The following is a 22091-nucleotide window of genomic DNA, read 5'->3' on the forward strand; positions in this document are numbered from 1 at the left end:
GAAGGGGTTCTGATTGGGCAGGACCGGCTCGATTGACAGAGCCTCTAGTGTTGACTAGCCGTGTAGCCTTTGCTAAGTGTTGATCCCAGTGTTTGAAAGTCCCTCCACCCAACGCCTTCAAAGTGGTTTTCAACAGTCCATTACACCGTTCAACTTTCCCGGCAGCTGGTGCATGGTAGGGGATGTGATACACCCACTCAATGCCATGTTCTCTTGCCCAGGTAGCAACTAAGCTGTTCTTGAAATGAGTTCCATTATCTGACTCAATTCGGTCTGGGGTGCCATGTCGCCACAGGACTTGTTTTTCCAGGCCTAGGATGGTGTTCCGAGCAGTGGCGTGAGGCACTGGGTGTGTCTCCAGCCACCCTGTGGTTGCTTCCACCATGGTGAGCACATAGCGCTTGCCTTGCCGGGTCTGTGGCAGTGTGATGTAGTCAACCTGCCAGGCCTCCCCATACTTATCCCAGCGTCCACCATACCACAGGGACTTCACTCTCTTAGCCTGCTTAATGGCAGCACATGTCTCGCAGTCATGGATAACCTGAGAGATAATGTCCATGGTTAAATCCACCCCTCGGTCTCGTGCCCATTTATAAGTGGCATCTCTGCCCTGATGGCCCGAGGCATCATGGGCCCATCGAGCCAAGAACAGCTCTCCCTTGTGCTGCCAGTCCAGATCTGTCCGTGATACTTTCACTTGCGCAGTTCGGTTTGCCTGTTGGTTGTTGAGATGTTCCTCATTGGCCCGATTTTTGGGCACGTGTGCGTCTACGTGGCGGACTCTCACAATCAGCTTCTCTACTCGGATGGCGATGTCTTGCCATATATCGGCAGCCCAGATGGGTTTCCCTCTGCGTTTCCAATTCTTTTTCTTCCATCTGTCTAACCATCCCCAGAGAGCATTGGCCACCATCCATGAGTCAGTGTAGAGGTAAAGCTTTGGCCATTTCTCTCGTTCAGCAATGTCCAGGGCCAACTGCACGGCTTTAAGCTCTGCAAACTGACTCGACCCACCTTCTCCTTCAGTAGCTTCTGCAACTTGTCGGGTGGGACTCCATACAGCTGCTTTCCATTTGCAATTAGTCCCTACAATGTGACAGGAGCCTTCGGTGAAGAGGGCGTAGCGTATTTCTTCTTCTGGCAATTGATTGTATGGTGGAGCTTCTTCCGCACGTGTCACCTGCTCTTCCTCTTCCTCTGCTAGACCAAAATTTTCACCTTCAGGCCAGTTCGTGATGATTTCCAGGATCCCAGGGCGATTTGATTTTCCTATACAGGCGCGCTGCGTAATCAGGGCAATCCACTTGCTCCAGGTGGCATCAGTGGCGTGATGTGTAGAGGCAGCCTGTCCTGCCAACATCCACTTCAGCACTGGTAGTCGAGCTGCCAGAAAGAGCTGTGCTTCCGTGCCAATCACCTCTGAGGCGGCTTGAACTCCTTCATAGGCGGCTAGGATCTCTTTCTCTGTTGGGGTATAGTTGGCTTCAGATCCTCTGTAGCCTCGGCTCCAGAATCCAAGTGGTCGGCCTCGAGTCTCACCAGGCACCTTCTGCCAAAGGCTCCAAGACAGGCCATTATTCCCGGCAGTGGAGTAGAGCATGTTCTGTATGTCTGGTCCTGTCCTGACTGGTCCAAGGGCTACAGCCTGAGCAATCTCATGCTTGATCTGGTCAAAGGCTTGTTGCTGCTCAGGGCCCCAGTGGAAATCATTCTTCTTACGGGTTACCAAGTAGAGAGGGCTTATGATCTGACTGTATGCTGGGATATGCATCCTCCAGAACCCTATGGCACCCAGGAAGGCTTGTGTTTCCTTTTTGCTGGTAGGTGGAGACATTGCTGTGATTTATTGATGACTTCTGTTGGAATCTGACGGCATCCATCCTGCCACTACACTCCCAGGAACTGGATTTCTTGGGCTGGTCCTTTAACCTTACTCCGTTTGATGGCAAAGCCAGCTCCCAAAAGGATCTGGATGATTTTCTTTCCTTTCTGAAAAACCTCTTCAGCTGTGTCCCCCCACACAATGATGTCATCCATATACTGCAGGTGTTCTGGAGCCTCACCCTTCTCCAGTGCAGTCTGGTTCAGTCCATGACAGATGGTGGGACTGTGTTTCCACCCCTGGGGTAGTCGGTTCCAGGTGTACTGCACGCCCCTCCACGTAAAAGCAAACTGTGGCCTGCACTCTGGTACCAGAGGAATGGAGAAGAACGCATTAGCAATGTCAATAGTGGAATACCACTTTGCTGCCTTGGACTCCAGCTCATACTGGAGCTCCAGCATGTCCGGCACAGCAGCACTCAGCGGTGGGGTAACTTCATTCAAGCCACGATAGTCCACAGTCAATCTCCATTCTCCATCAGACTTACGCACAGGCCAGATGGGGCTGTTGAAGGGTGAGTGGGTTTTGCCGACCACCCCTTGGCTCTCCAGTTCACGGATCATCTTATGGATGGGGATCACAGCATCGCGGTTCGTTCGGTATTGCCGACGGTGCACTGTTGTGGTGGCGATTGGCACCTGCTTTTCCTCAACTTTCAACAGTCCGACAGCAGAAGGACTTTCTGAGAGACCTGGCAATGAGTTCAATTGTTCAATCCCTTCTGTCTCTACAGTGGCTATTCCAAAAGCCCATCTATGCCCCTTTGGGTTTTTAAAATATCCATTCCTGAGGTAGTCAATGCCCAGGATACATGAGGCGGCTGGACCAGTCACAATGGGGTGTTTCTGCCAATCTCTCCCTGTCAAGCTCACTTCAGCTTCTAGCACAGTCAACTCTTGAGATCCCCCTGTCACCCCAGAAATAGAAATAGTTTCTGAGCCCACATGTCCTGATGGCATTAATGTGCATTGAGCGCCAGTATCAACCAAAGCCTTATACTTTTGTGGGTCTGATGTACCAGGCCATCGAATCCACACAGTCCAATAGACACAGTTGTCCCATGCCTCTACCTGCCTAGAGGCAGGGCCCCTCTAACACTGATCCTGGTCATAGCGGTCAGAACCTTTTCTCGATGAATACACCTGGGAGGTGCCCTCCTGTGGGTCAGATTCTTGCCCGTGGGAAACTGGGACTGCACTTACTCTCACTGACCTTTTTCCATTCTCCTTCAGTTCTTGTACTCGGGCTGCAAGGGCACGGGTGGGTTTCCCATCCCACCGTCCCATGTCTTCTCCATGTTTGGCCAGGAAGTACCACATCTCAGTTCGTGAGGTCTGTCCACTTCCTCTGGTTGGGGGGCGTCTGGCTCTGACTTCAGAGGTTCTCATTCGCACTGGTGCCACTTGGAGACTTTCCCTAATTTCCTCTCTGATCGCTTTTACCTCTGCAGGCAGCGTCTTGAGACTCTCAACCAATGTCTCTACAGCAGAAATACGGGCCTGCACTGGGCTGTGGGTCATGCCTTCATATATCCGGAGCTTATTTGCTACTGCGCCCACTGTTTCCTGGTTCTCTTCCCTATACATGGATTCCAGGAAATCGGTGTATTCAGCTGGCCCCGAGTGTGAAAGGTTCCACCACATATGTGGTGTGCATCTGACCTTGTCAGGGTCATTATTGGCTTGCCCACCTGTCCTGGGTTGAGCTGGCAAAACGCCAACCATCCAGGACAGGGTGAAAAGGGTTCCTCCCCCCCCAAGCAGCCAAGGAAAAAAGAAGAGGGAGAGAGAGAAAAAAAACTTGTAAAACAGGTTTATGCTGAAACTAACTACATGTATTTATACAGAAAAGAGAAAATTAAGAGGCTACTACAATATAACACACACTTACATAAGTTACATATATATATAACAAGGCATAACTTCCCACTCCCCAATTATTACAAAGCCCATTACTCTAAATTCATAAGCACTCCAAAAGACACTCAGCAAGAAAGAGAAAGTATAACAACAAAATATTTCTACTTCCCTGAATGCAAACAAAATGCAAGCACAGGCAACAGGAGCAGGGCCCAGCATAGTAGAGGAGCTGCTAGATGTCCTCCTCTTAGTGCAGCCATGATGGAACTAACTAAGCCACTCCCAGACACTGGATTTTACACCCTTTGAGATGATGTAGTATGGTATGGAATACAATATTATTGGCTGGAAGAAGTCAGCTGTTAGCTAGCTCAGTCCAGCTTAAATCAGCTGACAATCCCAGGCCTAGCTGAACTTTAAAACCTAAGTTTAGGCCCACCTGCCTAAACCCATAACACCACCCCTTCCAAAAAGCACTTCCATCATTGCCATCTCCCTGAGACGTAAAATTCCTTCTTCCATCGTCTTCCAAGTCTTCTTAATATGATGTTCCTGCAGGATTTCTCTATAAACAAACTTCTCTCTTACACTCATTAGAAGTCGTGTCCAGAGTGAAAGGGGTTTTGATTCCCTCACGCACACCTGTTCAATAGCCACATCCTGGGCCAGAGCCCCCAGAAACCTGGCTTCAGCACCATCCAGTTGTAAGGTTTCACCCATAAGGTCCCAAACTTGGATCAACCAAGTCAGGATGGGCTCGCCCGGGTGTCGAGAAATGTCTTTCCACAAACTACGGAGATTATCAAATGACAATGACTCAGTCATGATCTCAGGCTCTGGGTCTGCTTGCTGTGGAGGTGCAGCAGCCCCCTCATCGTCCGCTGGATGGTCTGATTTGGTCTTATATTTCCTTTTCTGGATAGGGGCAACTTCCATAGGCTTGGCCTGTCCTCCTGGTTTAGCCTCGTCCTGCGTCACTGTAACATCAGAGGTTTTACCCTCTTCCCCTTTTTTAGCCCCATCCTGCATCACTGTAATGACAGGGGTTTTACCCTCTTCCTTCTCCCTCTTCACTGTAACGTCAGGGGTTTTATTCTCTTCCTTTTCCCCCTTCACTGTGGCATCAGGGGTTTTATTCTCTTGCTTTTCCCCATTCACTGTGGCATCAGGGGTTTTATTCTCTTGCTTTTCCCCCTTCACTGGGCTGGGCTTCTGAATGCATTCTCGAAAAAACCTGGCCCTACCTTCAAACATTCTGTAAGCCGCAGGGATACAACCTTGCAGAAAAACCATAAAGAGCAAGATATCTCTGGCATCCAGGGAGAATTTAAACATCTCAAAAGCTGTTGTAGCAGACTTGAATGGGGAATGGACAAAGGGTTGGGAGAAAAAATTCCCCTTTGTTCCTTCCCAAGGTTCCGTACTATTATCACTGAATCCCCAGAGGTAGCAGCTTAGGTTACGGCAGGAAAACAGCTTGGAGAACACCACCCACATGACATCCAAAGGCATCGAATTCATGGCACCATAAATCCAGAGTAAGAACTCAATAATAATTGCGGCTATTTGAGTTTTACTCATTGATTTGTTGATAAGATTTAAACGTGCCACTCCTTTTGGCATTAATTTGTACCAACAAAAGGCCAATATATTATACAGGATGGTCGTGATGAACCCTAAACTCAAGACCCACATGGTGCCACAAAATAGCAGTTATCCTTCTTTGTTTACAATCCGCCCCACGTTGGGCGCCAATAAATGTCTTGGTTTGAGGGTAAAAAACCAAAATGTTTACCCACAAGCAGGGGAGGGGCCTCCTCCACGATAATCACACCACTCTTTATCAAATTTAAGAAAAGGAATTTTAATACAAGAAGGATAACTGATATATATATATATATATATATATATATATATATATGTAAACAGACTAGCACAACCCACTTCCCCAACACCACAAGAGAAAGAAAAAAAAACAAACAACAACAAAAACCCAGCAGGTTTTCCTCCGGGAGGAAAAGTTATACTTAAGTGTCAATATCACAATCCGGCTGGCTGCAGAGTGAGTTTCAGTCCCTTTCCAGCGAGACAGACGAGCAGTGAGCTTTCAGATGGACTCAGTCTCTTCCCCCTGTGTTCCCCATCCAAGAAGCAGAAAAGTACGAGCAACCAGAAGCAAATCCAAGGCAGGCAGCAGCAGCAACGCGGTCAGAACCAGTCAGGGGCAGGCAGCAGCAGCAACGCGGCCAGAAAAGCAGTCAGGGGTAGGCAGCAGCAGCCGCGTGGCCAGAAAAACAGTCTGGGCACAGCGGCAGCGAGACAGCCAGGAAAGCCCCAGCAGTAACCAGCAGGGCAGCCTGCCTCCTCGGAGCCCCCACTCCCACGTTCCGCTAAGCCAAGACTGCAAAGAATATCCAAAAGAAACCAAAAGAGAGAAACCTGCCCCCACCCCAGTGATCAACAGTTAACTACTTCTTTTGTTAACTGCTGGCCTGGGCAGTTAAGTGGCAAGGGAGAGAATTTACATAATAATCCCAAACTACAACACATGGGCATAACAGGGAGGGTTTGAAAGGATGCTGGATGTGAGACTGAACACCACTGAGGGTTTAGCAATACAGTATCTTTATTACCAGAGGTGGTTAAGTAAACAGGAACTTGGGAAAGAGAAAAGGAAGAAGGAGAAAATAAGCCCTACAGAAGACACATGTGCAAATATCCCCACTCACCCAGGGGTTGTGTCACCGACCCAGGACGCTTAGACTCCCCAAAGGCAGAGGCAGCATTCTCTAGGCGTTGGCTGCCTTACAGCATTAGTGGGTGTCCCTGCCAATGTTGCCATTTATGTATAGCAAGCAGCCAAACCAGAGCATGAACCATCCGCCAGTCTGCCAGTGAAGTCTGCCTGGGCAGGTGTGGCCAGGACCGCCCAGTCAGAGGACCTTGGCCCCACCTTCTTGTTATGTAAGTGGTACTACTTCTGCGGGTGTGTGGGCATTGGAATTCCCCTCACTCATGCGTGTTATCACTCAGAGGGTCTTTATTAAATGGGTCGGGGGCTTCCTTCATCTCCCTCATCATCACATTCTCTTTCAAATGTCTTTTAAACTCTGTCAGCCAATAAAAGAGACCCAATTAATTTTAGTTTATACCAAGCTCAGTCTTCAAGGGCAAAACGTTCCCCTTATCAGCGCTTGTTCCCTATAACTTGGCAGGAAAAGAAACTTTCCACAGGTGGCTGAGCAAAAAAGACAGACCAATATGTTAACATCTCAATCCCGGATACAATGGGTGCAAAAAAAAAGAAAAAAATCTTGTTTTAATTTTCTCCTGGAGGGGGGAAGGGAGGGGCTCTTTCCTTTCTGACTGTAGCCAGGCCCTGAGGGGATAGCCTGCGACCAAGCCAAACAAAAGGGTAGCTGATAGCCCTTAAATGCCAACCCAGTGGCTTGGGAAAGAATTTGGTGGGGGAAGATTTTTGGTTTTGCTGGTCACTTTGCTTTTTCCCAGGCTGGAGGAGTGGTGTGGAAAGGGCCCCAGTATTCTTTTTTTTTTCTGGGCTGAACTCACTTGCTTTTGGTCCCCATTGGCTTTGATGTCCGGCTGCTGCTTTGCTAGGGGCTTGTGGCAGCTCCATGGAGGTTCCGGTTTGCCCCCAACCACACATGTCCTGTGTTGTCTCCTCTGCGACCCCCGAGCAGCATCTTGGTGAGGAAGCCTCCATTCACCTCCTTGTTAGCGGCTTGTTTTTTCTTCCTGCCTGCCCGTTGATGCAGTTGCCTGTTACCTCAGAGGTCATGGAACCCAGAGCTTGGTGGGGGAAAACCCTTTTTGTGTTATGTGGGGAGCCCTATTTGCCGGCAGCCCCAGAGCCAAGGGTCAGCCCCTTTGTGCTGTGTGGTGAACCCAAGTTGCCAGCAGCCGCTGAGTCGACAGGAGCAGCTTGTGGATGCCCTCTGCTGACCGCCAATGAGTAACTGCGGCCTTTGCTTTTCCCATGGTCCAAGATCACCCCCTGCTGTTTGTGGCTATAACTGCATCAAAACACAAAGTGGGACTTCAGTGTTTGATAGTTTCGGTTACAGTGAGAACGAAAAACGCCTCTAAATAAAGAACTGCTAAGAGACTTTTTTATTCTTTTAGCAGCAAAGGTATTTATTAACAACGTTGGAGGCAAGCCAGTTCATACTTGGGCAAAAACTTGCCTAACTTGTTTGTGTAAAATAAGCAATTTATACAGTTTTGAGCTCATAGTTACACCTTCTAATTTCCATATTAATGACTGGGCGAAATCTTGGGCAGAGCTTTTCTTTTGGCTTGAAATTTGGGTAGTGGTCTCCTGACTTCATCCCTCATGTGGTCTTGAAGCATCTTCATCACTGTTGGACTTATGTCTTTTCTTTGTTCAATGACATGACCTGTCAAACTTGTACAATCTTGGCTTTAACTCTACAAAATCTTGGCTTGTTACCTTCTCGCCCTATTCATATGTCTACTTCTACCTGATTTATAGCTTCTAGTACATGTTACAGCGAACTTATTCAACAGCCTAGGTCCGGGTAAAAAGAACAGAGCATGCTATGTTTTTTCTAGCGATAAGGGTTGGGTAACTTTGCCTACAAGATTTTCACAAAACTGAGGTTTTAGGGGTCTTTTTGGAAAATTAGGCCTTACTCCTTCTCACAGTGTTGTTGCTTCTTCTGTTTTTTTTTCATTCTATATATTTGTAGTAAAGAACAGTTATCCTCTTTTCTACATTTTCTGTCTCTTAATTTCAAAGGTTGTGGTGGCTAGAGGAGAGGGAGGCCCCCTTCCAAGTTCATGAAGATTCTTCACTTTCCTTGAGAGACATCTTGGGTTCTTTATAAATGGAGACAGTCCCTTCCAACTCAATCATAGGATTCTATGATCTCCTTGCTGCCCCAGGAGCTCCCATCTGGGTCCTGGTCTTTATAGGAGAGGTTCATAAGACCAATCTGATTTTGGTGCTATGATTTCTTGGTGGACATCTATTGGAGACTGAAACGGTTAATGATTTATGCATTCTAGGAGACTTTTGCAGGCCTTTGACTTTTGCATTATACCTCTGACGGGCAGTTGGGGCCCACCCCTCCCTCCAGTGCTAAAGGTGTCAAACCCTGAAGAGGCAAGAAGAGCCGAGTCTACCCTGCCCTCCACATGAACTCTGCGAAAGGCGGGAAAAGTATTGGGGGTTCATGGCCCGGCTGATGACACTACTCCATGGAAACAACTCCCCTCCTCGGGGGAAGGTGCAAAAAGCATTCTGAGGGTATATATACTGACTGGTAACTTTGGGGGTTTGGGTTCTGTTCTTCGCCCCCACCGCCTGCAGATCAAGACCATTGCCTTCGGGATTACTAAGATGCAGCACTGGATCCAGTTGGCGGTGATTATATAAGTTGTTTTTCATTCTCATCTTTTATTTTTTCTTACTCTCCCTTACCATATCCTGTACTCTTCTCCTGTCTTTCTCTCCCCTATGCATTTACTCCTCCCCCCCAACAAAGGTTATTTCCATGTCACATTATACGAAATTGTTAAAATAAACACCGATTATCTAGTGCTGTTTCACTCTAATCCACCCCAAGGGAATTATTTATAAGAACCTGGGTTACCCCCCTCCCCTTTTTCTGAGGCAGGTCGTAACAACATCTACAGTAGTTTATTTGTTGCCTTTACCTATTCATGTTGGATTATTGGTTGTGCATGCAGTGTCACCTCTGTAAGTGGCCGAGGTGAGGGTACCTGTAACAGGGTGTGCTCTAAAGATGATGGAAAAGTGAGACTAAGCACCATCAAGAGTTCAGAAACACAGTATCTTTATTAGCAGAGGTGACCAAATAGCGGGAACCCAAAGAAAAGGGAGTCAGAGGAGGAAAACAGGACCCCTACTTGTAAATATCCCTCGCTCACCCGAGGATTCCTCACATAGGTGTTCTTACTAACTCAGAACACTTCCTCAAAGGCAAGGACTACATCTTCTAGGCATCAGCTGACAGCAGGTGTCCCCGCTATACTTTTTGAGAAAACAAACCACACCCAGAGCACAAGTCCTCTCCCCTTTATTGAGCCTGCTGGTGACATCTACCTAAGGAGGTGTGGCCAGAACCTCCCAGGTAAGAGGTGTCAGGCTCTGCCCTCTTTCCTCCTCCTCGCTCTCTCCTTCAGCTGTCCTCCAAAGGCTGTCAACCAATAGGGGAGACTCAAATAACTTTAGTTTATGGAAACTCTGTCTTCAAGGACAAAGCCTTCACTTTATTAGCTTTTGTTTCCTGGAACTTGGCAGGAAAAGAATAAATCTTTCACAGGTGGCATGAGCAAAAACACAGACCAAAATGTCAACACTCTTAATTCCCAATACAGTACCACAAAACCTGAGCACCCTGATCTAGTGGAAGGTATCCTTGCCCATGACAGAGGTGTTGAACTAGATGGCCTTTAAAGGTCCCTTCCAACCCAACCCATTTTATGATTCTATGAAAATGAGGAGACTTTTGTTAGTAGTTCAAGGTAGATGATATCATGGTGAATGTTACATCAGGGTTGATGTTTGGTGGGAAATCCAGCCCCAAGGATCACAGAGGAGAAGTGAGAAGTTTAGGAAGAACATGAGAAGATGCTGTGGGTCAAAGTTGCTCTTAAAAAAGAAATCTATAAATATATGTATGTGTATATATAAAGTTTTACTTTGAAACACTTCTGTAATTGGATAATTTAATTTGAGTCTAATCCTAATATCACTGAGGAAAGATCCAATTGCAGACATGTAAAAACCTCATTGGGAATACAGTTGTATTCCCATTTTCAGCAAAAAAATTGTTATTATGGCAGTTATCAGTGATGATTTAGATAGCTCTTGACTGGATCACCTGGGAGTAGTCCCAACAGGTAAGATAGCTCACTGTGTGCTGAACTTGATGTTTTCTCTAGAGGTTGGTTGATTACAGGAAAACCTCTAGCTATGTCAAAACAAAATAAAGCAAAACCAAAAATATCCAGCCTACCTCCCCACTACGTTTATGAACTTGGCACCAGAACAGGGCTGAGATCCGAAAACTGGACAGGAGCTGCATTAGCTTTTTTACTTATTTATTTAAGTTCAATTTTGATTAAATGTTTTGGTTATTCCTGAATAAAAAATGAAGAATTTTTTCTTCCTGAACTCCTAATAAAACTGCCAGAGCTTGGAAAGAAAAAGTACAGATGACATGGTGTCCTAGTTCAGCAGGAGGGACCAGCTAACCTGTGTGGGGGTGATCAAAGCTGTGTATTCTACCCCCTCTATTCATTCCCCAAGGTCAATGGGCCATTAGCAGCAGCTGCCCAGGGAGCCATTATCACCTTCACACCCAGCCTGAGGGGGCAGAGCATCTAATGGGCCATCAACAGTTTAATACCCCCTGGCTCCCAGAGTTAATCACCCATTGTGTGAGTCCCCGCCCTGGGGGAGGGACTGGGTACTCCCTGAGGGTACATAAGGGGTGGGTAAGAAGACTTCATGAACTTCTCGTCGGATCCAGAGGAGCAGCAGGACCTTGACAGGAGGAGATCACCGCTCTTGCCCAGACCACAGCCCTCGCCTGCACCAACAGGTTTTTCATTTCCTTTTGCTCTGGACTTGGGGGAACCACAGGGGTCTCAGCACAAGGGCAAACAAACCCCCTTGGGTTTGTGGCCCAGGACACTGGGTTATACTGCTGGGGTTTTGTGAGTTGAAAGCAATTTCCCTTTTGTGTCAGTGTTGTTATTGTAATATTATTATTAAATTTTAGCTCTGACTTATAATCTCTCGCGTGGTGAGTTCATTTCCCCTGCTGGTTCGCCTTTAAACCAGCACACATGGTTTCATCATCTTAAAGTGTTCATGTGTCAAGGAGAAAAGCCACATCAGAAATTTTCTGCCACTTCCTAGTGGTGGGAGATGTGAGTCCTCCTGCCACAGCTTAGGACAACCAAGCATGGAGCCGTTAGTGATAAATTTGGGTTTTTCCATGGTGTGAATCTCCCATATCCACCTTCATCTGGACTTGGTTTCAGCAGCTTTTAATTTTTTTGTGGTTTTTGCTTTGGTGCCCCATCCTCCAGGATTTCTGTATGGATGTAGCATTTTCTGCAGCATCTCTGCCCAGAGCAGGACCATGCTCCAAGCCCACAGGCAGTGTGTGCACACTCGATGCTAGAGAAATGCTGGCTGTGGCCTTTTATTGAGTGATTTTGGACAGGACTTGATGTTTGTGAGGGTTGAGGCAGGTGGTGGGAAGCCTCGCAGCCTCTAATGCTGATTGGTGTGTTGGGAAGTAACTGGTATGATGCTTTTGTGGAGGACAAAAGATGCACTGGACAAATAAGGTCAGCCCCTTAGGAAAATTCAAGAGGGTATGAAAAACATAGGAATAAAAAGAGTTTTCCAGTGGGAATGGGATATTGAATAAGGTGGTTGTGCTGGGGTATCACCAGCGATGAACCATCTGCACCAAATTTCCAAACAATGTTACCCTGAAGACTTTAGGGACATCACAAGGCACCTACAGGACAGCCAGAGGATCAGACCCCTCCAGTATGGGTTTAGGAGGGGCAGGTCCTGCCTGACCAACCTGATCTCCTTTTATGACTGGGTGACTTGCCTGGTGGATGAGGGGAAGGCTGTGGATGTGTCTACCTGGACTTCAGCAAAGCCTTTGACACCAATCCCCATAACATACTCCTGGAAAAGCTGCAGTCCACAGATTGGACAGGGGCACTCTCTGCTGGGTTAAGAACTGGCGGATGGCTGGGCCCAGAGAATACCGGTGAATGGAGCTGCATCCAGTTAGTGGCCAGTCACTAGTGGTGTCCCCCAGGGATCAGTGTTGGGCCCAGTCCTGTTTAATATCTTTATTGATGATCTGGATTAGGGGATCAAGTCCACCATTAGCAAATTTGCAGATGACACATAGTTGGGGGTTCACTGTCAATCTGCTGGAGGGTATGAGGGCTCTGCAGAGGGACCCAAACAGGCTGGATAGATGGGTGGAATCCAACAGGATGGGGTTCATCAAGGCCAAGTGCTGGGTCCTTCACTTTGCCCACAACAACCCCCTGCAGCAGCACAGGCTGGGGACAGAGTGGGGGTTCTGCTTGACAGGAAGCTGAACATGAACCAGCAGTGTGCCCAGGTGGCCAAGAAGGCCGGTGGCATACTGGCCTGGATCAGGAATAGTGTGGTCAGCAGGACCAGGGAAGTGATTCTGCCCCTGTACTCAGCACTGGTGAGGCCACACCTTGAGTGCTGTGTCCACTTCTGGGCCCCTCAGTTTAGGAAGGATATTGAGGTGCTGGAGCAGGTCCAGAGAAGGGCAACAAGGCTGGTGAAGGGACTGGAGAACAAGTCCTATGAGGAATCACCAAGGGAGCTGTGGTTGTTCATCCTGGAGAAAAGGAGGCTCAGGGGACACCTTATCACTCTCTACAAGTACCTGAAAGGAAGTTGTAGCGAGGTGGGGGTCAGTCTCTTCTCCCAGGCAACCAGCAGTAGAACAAAAGGGCACAGTCTTAAGCTGTGCTATGGGAGGTTTGGGTTAGACATTAGGAAGAAGTTCTTTACAGAAAGATTGATTGGACATTGGAATGGGCTGCCCAGGGAGGTGGTGGATTCACCTTCACTGGAGGTATTTAAGAAGAGACTGAATGTGGCACTCGGTGCCATGGTCTAGTAGGCAGGGTGGTGTTAGGTCAAAGGTTGGACTTGATGATCTCAGAGTTCTTTTCCAACCTAGTTGATTCTGTGATTCTGTGATTCTACGTTATTGCCTTGATTTCTCCCCTCCATGCAGAACTGTGCTTTGCTGCAGATGACTGTTCTCTGTAGACCCAACTATGAGTGATCAAATTCTCTGAATTCCTGAGGGCAGACTGGCTTTATTTTCAGTTTCTTTTTTTTTCCTCCTCAAAATAAGCTTGCACAATCTGCTCAGGGAAGCCTGCTGGAGCCCTGAGGGAGCTTTCACAGAAACTCAGGTTAAAAAAACAGGGTGTATCACCTTTGGAAAAAGGGCAGGCAACTCAGAAAGTGTTTAAGGATGTCATTAAGTCATGTAGAAGGAAAATTAGAGATGCAAAAGCTCAATTAGAACTGAATCTGGCCACTTCTGTTAAGGATAACAAAAAATGTTTTTATAAATACAATAGCAAAAGGAGGGCCAAGGAAAATCTCCATTCCTTATTGAACGCATGGGGGAATATAGTCACCAAAGGTGAGGAAAAGGCTTTGCCTTACTCTTCAACAATAAGACAGGTTGTCCTCAGGACAACTGGCCTCCTGAGCTGGTAGACAGGGATGGGGAGCAGAATAGACTCCCTGTAATCCAGGAGGAGGCAGTTAGTGACTTGCTGAGCCACTTAGACACTCACAAGTCTATGGAACCAGATGGGATTCATCCAAGGGTGATGAGGGAGCTGGCAGAAGAGCTTGCTAAGCTGCTCTCCATCATTTATCAACAGTCCTGGCTAACCAGGGAGGTCCCAGATGACTGGAGGTTGGCAAATGTGACATACATCCACAAGAAGGGCCAGAAGGAGGATCCAGGAAACTACAGGTTGGTCAGCCTGACCTCAGTGCCCGGCAAGGTTATAAAGCAAATCATCTTGAGTGCAATCACACAGCACTGACAGGATGGCCGGGGGATCAGACCCAGCCAGCACGGGTTTAGGAAGGGCAGGTCCTGCCTGACCAACTTGATCTCCTTTTATGACCAGGTAACCTGCCTAGTGGATAAGGGAAAGGCTATGGATGTAGTCTACCTGGACTTCAGCAAAGCCTTTGACACTATCTCCCATGGCATACTTCTGGAGAAGCTGCAGCCCATGGTTTGGACAGGTGCACTCTTTGCTGGGTTAAGAATTGGCTGGATGGCTGGGCCCAAGGGTGCTGGTGAACAGTGCTGCATCCAGTTGGCAGCCGGTCACTAGTGGTGTCCCCCAGGGATCAGTGTTGGGCCCAGTCCTGTTTAATATCTTTATTGATGATCTGGATGAGGGGATTGAGTCCACCATTAACAAATTTGCAGATGACACCAAGTTGAGGGGGGGAGTGTCAATCTGCTGGAGGGTAGGAGGGCTTTGCAGAAAGACCTGGACAGTCCTAAGCCATCACCACCAAAAAAAACCTTTTGGGGGAAAAAAAAGTCCATCACTGTAGGAAGCATCTCTGCATCATGTTTTTCCTCCTCTCCTGCCTCTGCTGCCCAAGTGATGCCACCGGCTTTTCCCACCCCTTTTCCCAGTGGATACCAGAATTAGGGAGGTGTATGGGAGTGGGGAGGTTCTGCTGGGCCCAACCATGAAAAGCAGCTTTGGCAGCAACTGGCACGGAGGCCTGAGCCTGCATATCCAAGCTGAACACATATTCTCATGGCTTTTTGATTAGACATCCAGTCAACAGCCAAAGTCCACAAATGGAAGAGGTTCTGGCATATTTATACTGTGTGCTGGTATCATCTCCTTAAAAAAAAAATCCTGGAATACCTAAGACTTGTCCTTGAGGTCTGGTCACCCCATATCATTGAAAAACCTAGTGGGATTCATTCATGAACTTCCAGCCCTCCATAAAGATCTGTTCATTCATCGCCAAGGCAGTTGGTTTTCTGTGGTTTGATTTTTTGTTTGCTTTTTCAATGCTCTGGCAATTAAATAACTCTTTGGAAGCGGCGATGAGCTACTTGTTAAGTGGTCTTCACCAATGCAAGTACAAATATCAGGTGAAAAAGGCTTTTTTTTTCCCTGCCACCCCCTGAAAGGGATGTTTTTATGTCCACGTGTGGTAGTTTTAGTTAGGCCTAGATGCAGGCCTTAATTTTAGTAGGCCCTGATGTTACATAGAGGAGTTTGCTCAGTTCCTTCATGGCTTCTCGTCTGAGGAAGACATACTGTGCTGTCCCAGGAGGACCAGGCCCAGCACCGGCTTACCACCATGTTATCTTAGGGAAGTAAAATGTTTGTTCTTAGTCTTTATCTCTGCTTGGGTCTGTCCTTCTGGGAATTGAGTTCTCTGAAGTGATTCGTAGCTAGAATGATGGGATTTGTGTTTGATGGGAAGTGGGGAGTTATTTTTGTTATTTCTAACTTGTGTGTGTGTTATATTGTATATTTTTCTTTTAATTTTCTCTTTTCTGTGTAAATATATATAATTAGTTTAAGTTTAAATCTTGGCGTTTCCAGGGGGTTTTTTCCTCCCTTTTCTCGGCAGGGGAAGGGAGGCTCTGACACTCTGTATTGGGCAGTTGGCATTTTGCCAGCTCAATCCAAGACACCACGTAAATAAAAATCCATAGGAATTTCAGCATGTTCAATGTCTGTTGCTCAAAAATTCCCTCAACTGCTGTAAAACAAACCCCAAGAAGCTCTATCACTGGTAGGCAGTTATCAGGAGAGGGGCGATGGGTGGTTGAGATAGGGATGGATGCAGGAGCATCCCCGCTATGGATTGAAGAACATCCCTCCAAATTCCTCTGTCTCCTGGGCCTTTCCCCCTAGTCTGCTATTTCCCAGGCAGGTGATGGAAACACTATCATGGGGTTGTTTCTTACCCCACTGGGTGAACCCTTGGTTGGAGGGCACCTCATTTGGGTTAGGGGAGAGGTAACCAAAACCACCCACCTCCATCTCCCTTCAGTCCCTTGTGTGGTGCCAGGTTTCAGCAGGATACAAAGTTATTGGCAAGAAAGTCTTGGGAAGCACTGAAAAGGGGCAGTGGAAGGACAAACTGGCATGCACCTTGATAAATGCTGTCTCGGTGACCACCTCCTCACCACTGAAAGCCCCATCCCCAGTTTCATCCAGGAGTGAGGGTTCCTATTTTGGGGTGTACACAACCAGGCTCATTTTTAGTAGCTGCCTCCAGCAACTGAAGAAATATTTTCCTCACTGGCATAGAAATTAGGAAATTAAAATTATGTGGCTGTTCTGGTTTTTTTTCTCTTATAAGCACAGGGCAGGGCTTGAATCACAACTCAGAGACAAGAGAAAAATGCCTGTGCTGGAGAAATGGGCTTATTAATAGAAAAAAATAAAGAAAACATGGCAGCCAACGTGTTGTTGCCATTGCTCATGCTGATGGGCTGGGGTTTGGAGATTTGCAGAAAGAGCTTTGAGATGCTGGGTCACCCACTTTCCCTGCTCCCAAATCTGTTCCCATGGTGCAGGGCATTATTTCAGTAGTGCTCACTAACTCGCATTCCTAGTTTGGTTTTTTTTTTTATTATTATTTTTAAAATTACAGTTATAGAGATGAATAGTTCCCAGGTTTTAACATGGCTACTGTGGCTGTAAGGAATTACCCACTGAGCAGTATCAGGCTGCTAGGGATCCTCCCTCAGGAAAAGGAGCCTTTCACATTTCTTAGCTCCTCCCCTTTGCTTTTTCCTCCTATGTTGTGTACCTGCTGCTTACATGAGATAGGTACCTGTAGGAAGTTAAAAAGGGGGTGCAGGAATGAATTTCTGGGGGGTTTTAGGCCATTTTTGTTAACAAGTGAAAGATTTTTGGTCCCCACCATCACTCGATGCTTCCCAGAGTTTGGGGCATCATCTGAAATCTCCATCCTCTCTATCACCCAGGCTCTGCCTAAGGGCAGGGAAAAATCCCATGAACTAGAGTTGGCAAGTCCTTGCCTCCTCTGGTCCCACAGGATGACTTTCAATGTGGTTTACTTAGCAGCACTTCATTTTTTCTCAGCGTCTGTGTACAGTAGATAGTGATTTATGGAAATAGATCCATTGTCTGGTGGGTGAAAATAAGGACATTTAGGTTGTTTAGTCTTGGTAGATGCAGCTGGCTGGAGCATCTCATCTCTCCTATTGCCACTGAAGGTGGTCCTAGTGATGGTTTGGGTAAGGGTGACCACACCATGGGTGCTGCTGGTGGGTCTCAAGCCACTTTTGAAGGTGGACCTGGTGATTTAGGACCCATAACTCTAACTAGAATTAGGTGTTGAAACAGCACAGGAATCCCACAAATCTGGGTCATTTAAATGGTCCTAATAACATTGCCTTTGGAAATGGTGGATGTGCCATGGGCATTGGTGCATGTATGGAGAGCATCATGAAGACATGGGCAGGCAATGATCTGCCAGCATTGCATCACTTTTGGGTTGTATTAACTGTTCTGGTGCTAAATTTCTCATTTTCTTCCTTTTTTTCTCATGTTCTGTAGATTCCCAAGTTCTTCAGGAGCCAGGGGATTGGTCACACTGGTGCGTGGTGGCATATTGGGAAGAGAAGACACGTGTGGGTCGACTGTATTCTGTCCAAGAGTCCTCCCTGGATATCTTCTATGATCTACCTCAGGGGAATGGTTTCTGCCTCAGACAGCTCAACTCAGACAACAAAAGCCAACTGGTACAGAAGGTCCGCAGCAAGATCGGCTATGGCATCCAGCTCACCAAGGAAGTGGACGGTGTGTGGGTGTACAACCGCAGCAGTTACCCCATCTTCATCAAGTCAGCCACACTGGACAACCCCAGCTCCAGGATGTTGCTGGTTCACAAAGTGTTTCCAGGTTTTTCCATCAAGGCTTTTGACTATAAGAAGGCATACAGCTTGCAGAGACCCAACGACCATGAGTTCATGCAGCAACCATGGACTGGATTTACTATTCAGATCAGCTTTGTGAAAGGCTGGGGCCAGTGCTACACTAGACAGTTCATCAACAGTTGCCCATGCTGGTTGGAGGTTATTTTTAATAACCGATGACTCGAGACAGTGTGGACTCATGGCATTTACGCTACTTTGCTGCTATTATTTCCTTCTGAGTGCTTGCTTTTCATGCAAACTTTTTTGTTTTGTTTTGTTTAGTTTGTGTGTCTCTCTTTGTTTTGAGAAATAGGTTATGGAACGATTTTTTTTGTGCTTTGGGTATTTTGATAAATATATCTATTTTTTAAAAGTGTAAATGACCAATAACTTAGAAGGGCAAGAAAAGGGTGTGGGAGGGGGTGGATGGATGTGTGGATCACATATGATAATTATTTCATGCCTCTGAAAGGATTATCCTGTGTGATCGATGGATTCAGAAGCCACTTGCTATGTTACAGCTCCTTCTCTTGGGTAAAACAAAAAGATACCTGTATTTTTTATGGAGCACCTTTCCATCCCCAGTGATGGTGACACCAAGACCCCTTCCACAGTGGTGATATCCACATGTTGCTGCTGAAGGATGTTACAAAATCTTCCCAATCAGGTTTTTACCCACCCTTTTAAATTTTTATTTTGTTTGTCTTTTTGCTGAGTTGATGTCTTGTCACTGTGTTCATCCTTCCACCTCTTTTTTTATTTTTTATGGTCATGGATTGATGCAAGGGGAGAAAACAACAGCAAAGAAAACTTGTGAATGGACCATGATTTATAATTTGAGCTGAGATGAAAAGTGACAGAAGCCTAAGCCTAAAACAAAACAAAACAAAGCAGAACTAACAAAACAAATTAAAACCAAATGGGAAAACAAAAGAAAAACTGTTCACAATAGTTGGTCTGTTGTAACCTGCTTAGATCAGGTTATCCTGTGATGCCGTGAATGACCCTTCCCCCCAAAAACAGGACTTCGAGCCACATTAGTGTAGGGTAAGATAAAAAGTAAAGGTCCTTTAATAACACAGGGCCTACAGCCCACAGGAATACAGGATGACATGCATGTGTCTCAGTTCTTGTTTCCATGGCTTTTACAATAAGATCCTTCCAATCATTGCTTTACACATTTCCCAGTCCAGCCCAGTCCCACCCCTGGTCTAACCCCCTCTGTCTTCATCAGCTCTTCTTCCTCAGGCACACAAAGATCTCTTGGAGCTCATCCAGTTTTGGCTTTTGGGTTACTCTGACCTATGTTTATGTTTCATTCTGTAGGCCTTCTGATATCCTTCAGCTCTTTACCTTGGAAAGGAGTCTAAACAAGATTAATTAACTAAAGGAATTTGAGCTCCCTGTTCTGGGACAGGGATAGTGATAGAAAGGCATTAAACTTAAACTGTTAGAAATATTAACCCTCTAAAAATCTACAACTACTGTGTTCCTAAAATCTACAAAATGTGAAAATCAGAACAAAACCCCTTTGGCATCACCTGGTACCATCCAATCTGGAAATGTAGTTTTGCTTTCATTTCTTCCTGAATTCATACTTAGCACTGTTCTTAGCTCAGTGAGCATGTTTAGACTTTAACATAAGCTTTTTTTTAAATATAAAGGTTTAAATGAACAAGAGTGTAGGAAAATGCTAAAACGGACCCTCGAAGAGAACAGCTCTGGGAAAGCACCCTGAACCTGACAAGCTGCATACATGAAAGACATGTTGTTGAAGTTTTAAAATTATGCGTTTTACCTGTACCGGGTTTTTAGTTACAAAATTTCTGTATCCCTCTCCCTGCTCGTTATCACTTTCCTGCTGGGTTGCCAGCCCCCACCCTCTCTTCCCCCGTGTTCCCCGGAGGCTTTTTGTTCTGGAAGTGAGTCATCACCAGGAGCTCGTTAAGCACAGCATTGTTTCTTCCTGGGCCAGACGAGCCCCTGCTTGGAGGAGCACGGGACTGGGACTGCCGCCCCGCCCCGCCCCGCCCCGCCGCAGCAGGAGCTGTGCGAACATGCGTGAGCAACCCCCGGCCCACCCCTGCACTGCCAGAGCATCAGCAGCAACCACAACTTGCACGGAGCCGCCCCCGCAGCTCCAGGACAAAGCGGGGCAGCCCCCGCCGGTCTGAGCAGGGGCGGCTCCGTGCCAGAATGCCTCTATCTTGTGGAGCTGGTGCCACCTGGGGCAGCATGGCTATGGCTGTTGCCGGATTCCGCCCCTGTCCTAATCCTATTGGCTATCGCCCCCGTCTGTCCCCAAACCCTGTATTTCTATTGGGTGTTAGTCCCTCCATTTTCCTATTCGCTAGTCGAGCACCTAAGCCACTTCCCCATCCGGAGTTTTTACCCAATCCAGTCCCAGTTCTAGCACCGTCCCCCCGGGACCTCATAAAAGCCTTGTGTGTTTCACAATAAACCGTCTTTTGCCTCTCGTCCTCTGGACTGCAAACGTCTCTTTCTCAGTGCTCCCTCAGCTCTGGAGGCAGGCGAGAATCGTTTTCCCTTCTCCCCAACGCTGCATACAAGAGAGCATTCTCATTGGAACTTTAGCATTTAGTACTTTGAAATACAAAAAAAAAGGACTTCTTAAAAAAACCCTAAAAGTTATTAAAGAAAAAATGTGTTTTATGTTATATATGAATATAATATTACTTGTAAATATAAAGACATTTTATAAGCATCATTATTTATGTATTGTGCAATGTCTATAAATGTAAAAATAAGAAAGATACACTTTGCTTTAATATAAATGCAAATAACATGCCAAATTTAAAAAATAACATGAGATTGGTGATTTTATGATGGATGTTATCATCCAGATGAATGTTTTTTCTAAAGGAGTTTATGTTCCATTAAAAAATAAAAATGTACACTCTATCCCAGGATGTGCCAAATGGCATTTTTAGTGGCAGAGATAAGGCAGGTAGCAGAGATGCTGCTCTAAGTGGGTACCATGAGGGGTTGGTGGTGGGGGCACCCACCCCAACCCCATGTGGAACTGCTCTGGTGTGGGTAGTATCCAGATAGGGTCATCCTGAACTTTGGGCTCTGCTGGGCTGGTGCGATGCATGGGGTTTGGGGATCTCTGGCTTGGTTACACTCCATCAGCCCAAGTCTGGAGGGGCTGGCTACCCAAAATCTGTTGGAGTTGTTTCTGTTATTACTCCTGTTTCTCATAATTTCGACTTGAAAGAACCCCCATGCTATGGACTCACCTCTCATTCAACACTGTCCTAGGCCCTGAAGTACTGGGCGAGGCCAAGCTTTTACTCTGTGCTTGGACATGGGTGGTTCATGCCACTAGGCGAGGAAAATTTGAAAAGGGGAAAGCCAGTGCTCTAGGTTTTCCTCAACTATTTCCTGCCCCCTTCATCTCCCATGCCACTGGAAATAAACTTCATTTTTTCCTTTTGGCCCCCTCATTCTGCCTTCAGGCATTCACTGCTCCACATCCTGCTTGTACATGGCCTCTCAGGGAGAAGGTCCCTACAGCTATTGTGGAGAGGGATCTTGAGTGGAAACCACCAGTCCTGGAGCCTGATGGATTTTGAGAAGTAGAAGGTCCAGATGGGCTTGTAAGCTCCCTCCCTGCCAAAGCGCCTGGACCCCAGGAATATGACTTCAGCCTCTGCTATCCTTCATGTGGTGAATGGCCATAGCAGTAGTTCAGGCTTTGTGAGCATCTGGACCAGGTTGACTCAATGTTGTGACTTGCCATTCAATGGCTCCCGCCGTGCC

At 46.8% G+C, this 22091-nt stretch overlaps 1 protein-coding gene across 2 annotated transcripts in view; it reads left to right on the forward strand.

The window, feature by feature from the left end:
- Window positions 1-20785, forward strand: part of LOC139683034 (mothers against decapentaplegic homolog 7-like) — a 78078-nt gene extending 57293 nt beyond the window's left edge. For both annotated transcript variants that reach the window (XM_071577739.1, XM_071577740.1), the window contains one exon: window positions 17950-20785. In XM_071577739.1, the coding sequence (XP_071433840.1) occupies window positions 17950-18488 (539 nt within the window). In that variant the 3' untranslated portion in view covers window positions 18489-20785. The remainder of the gene's footprint in view (window positions 1-17949) is intronic.
- Window positions 20786-22091: the final 1306 nt, after the last annotated feature.

This window comes from Pithys albifrons, chromosome 26, assembly GCF_047495875.1.
Source record: "Pithys albifrons albifrons isolate INPA30051 chromosome 26, PitAlb_v1, whole genome shotgun sequence".
Classification (NCBI taxonomy): Eukaryota; Metazoa; Chordata; class Aves; order Passeriformes; family Thamnophilidae; genus Pithys; species Pithys albifrons.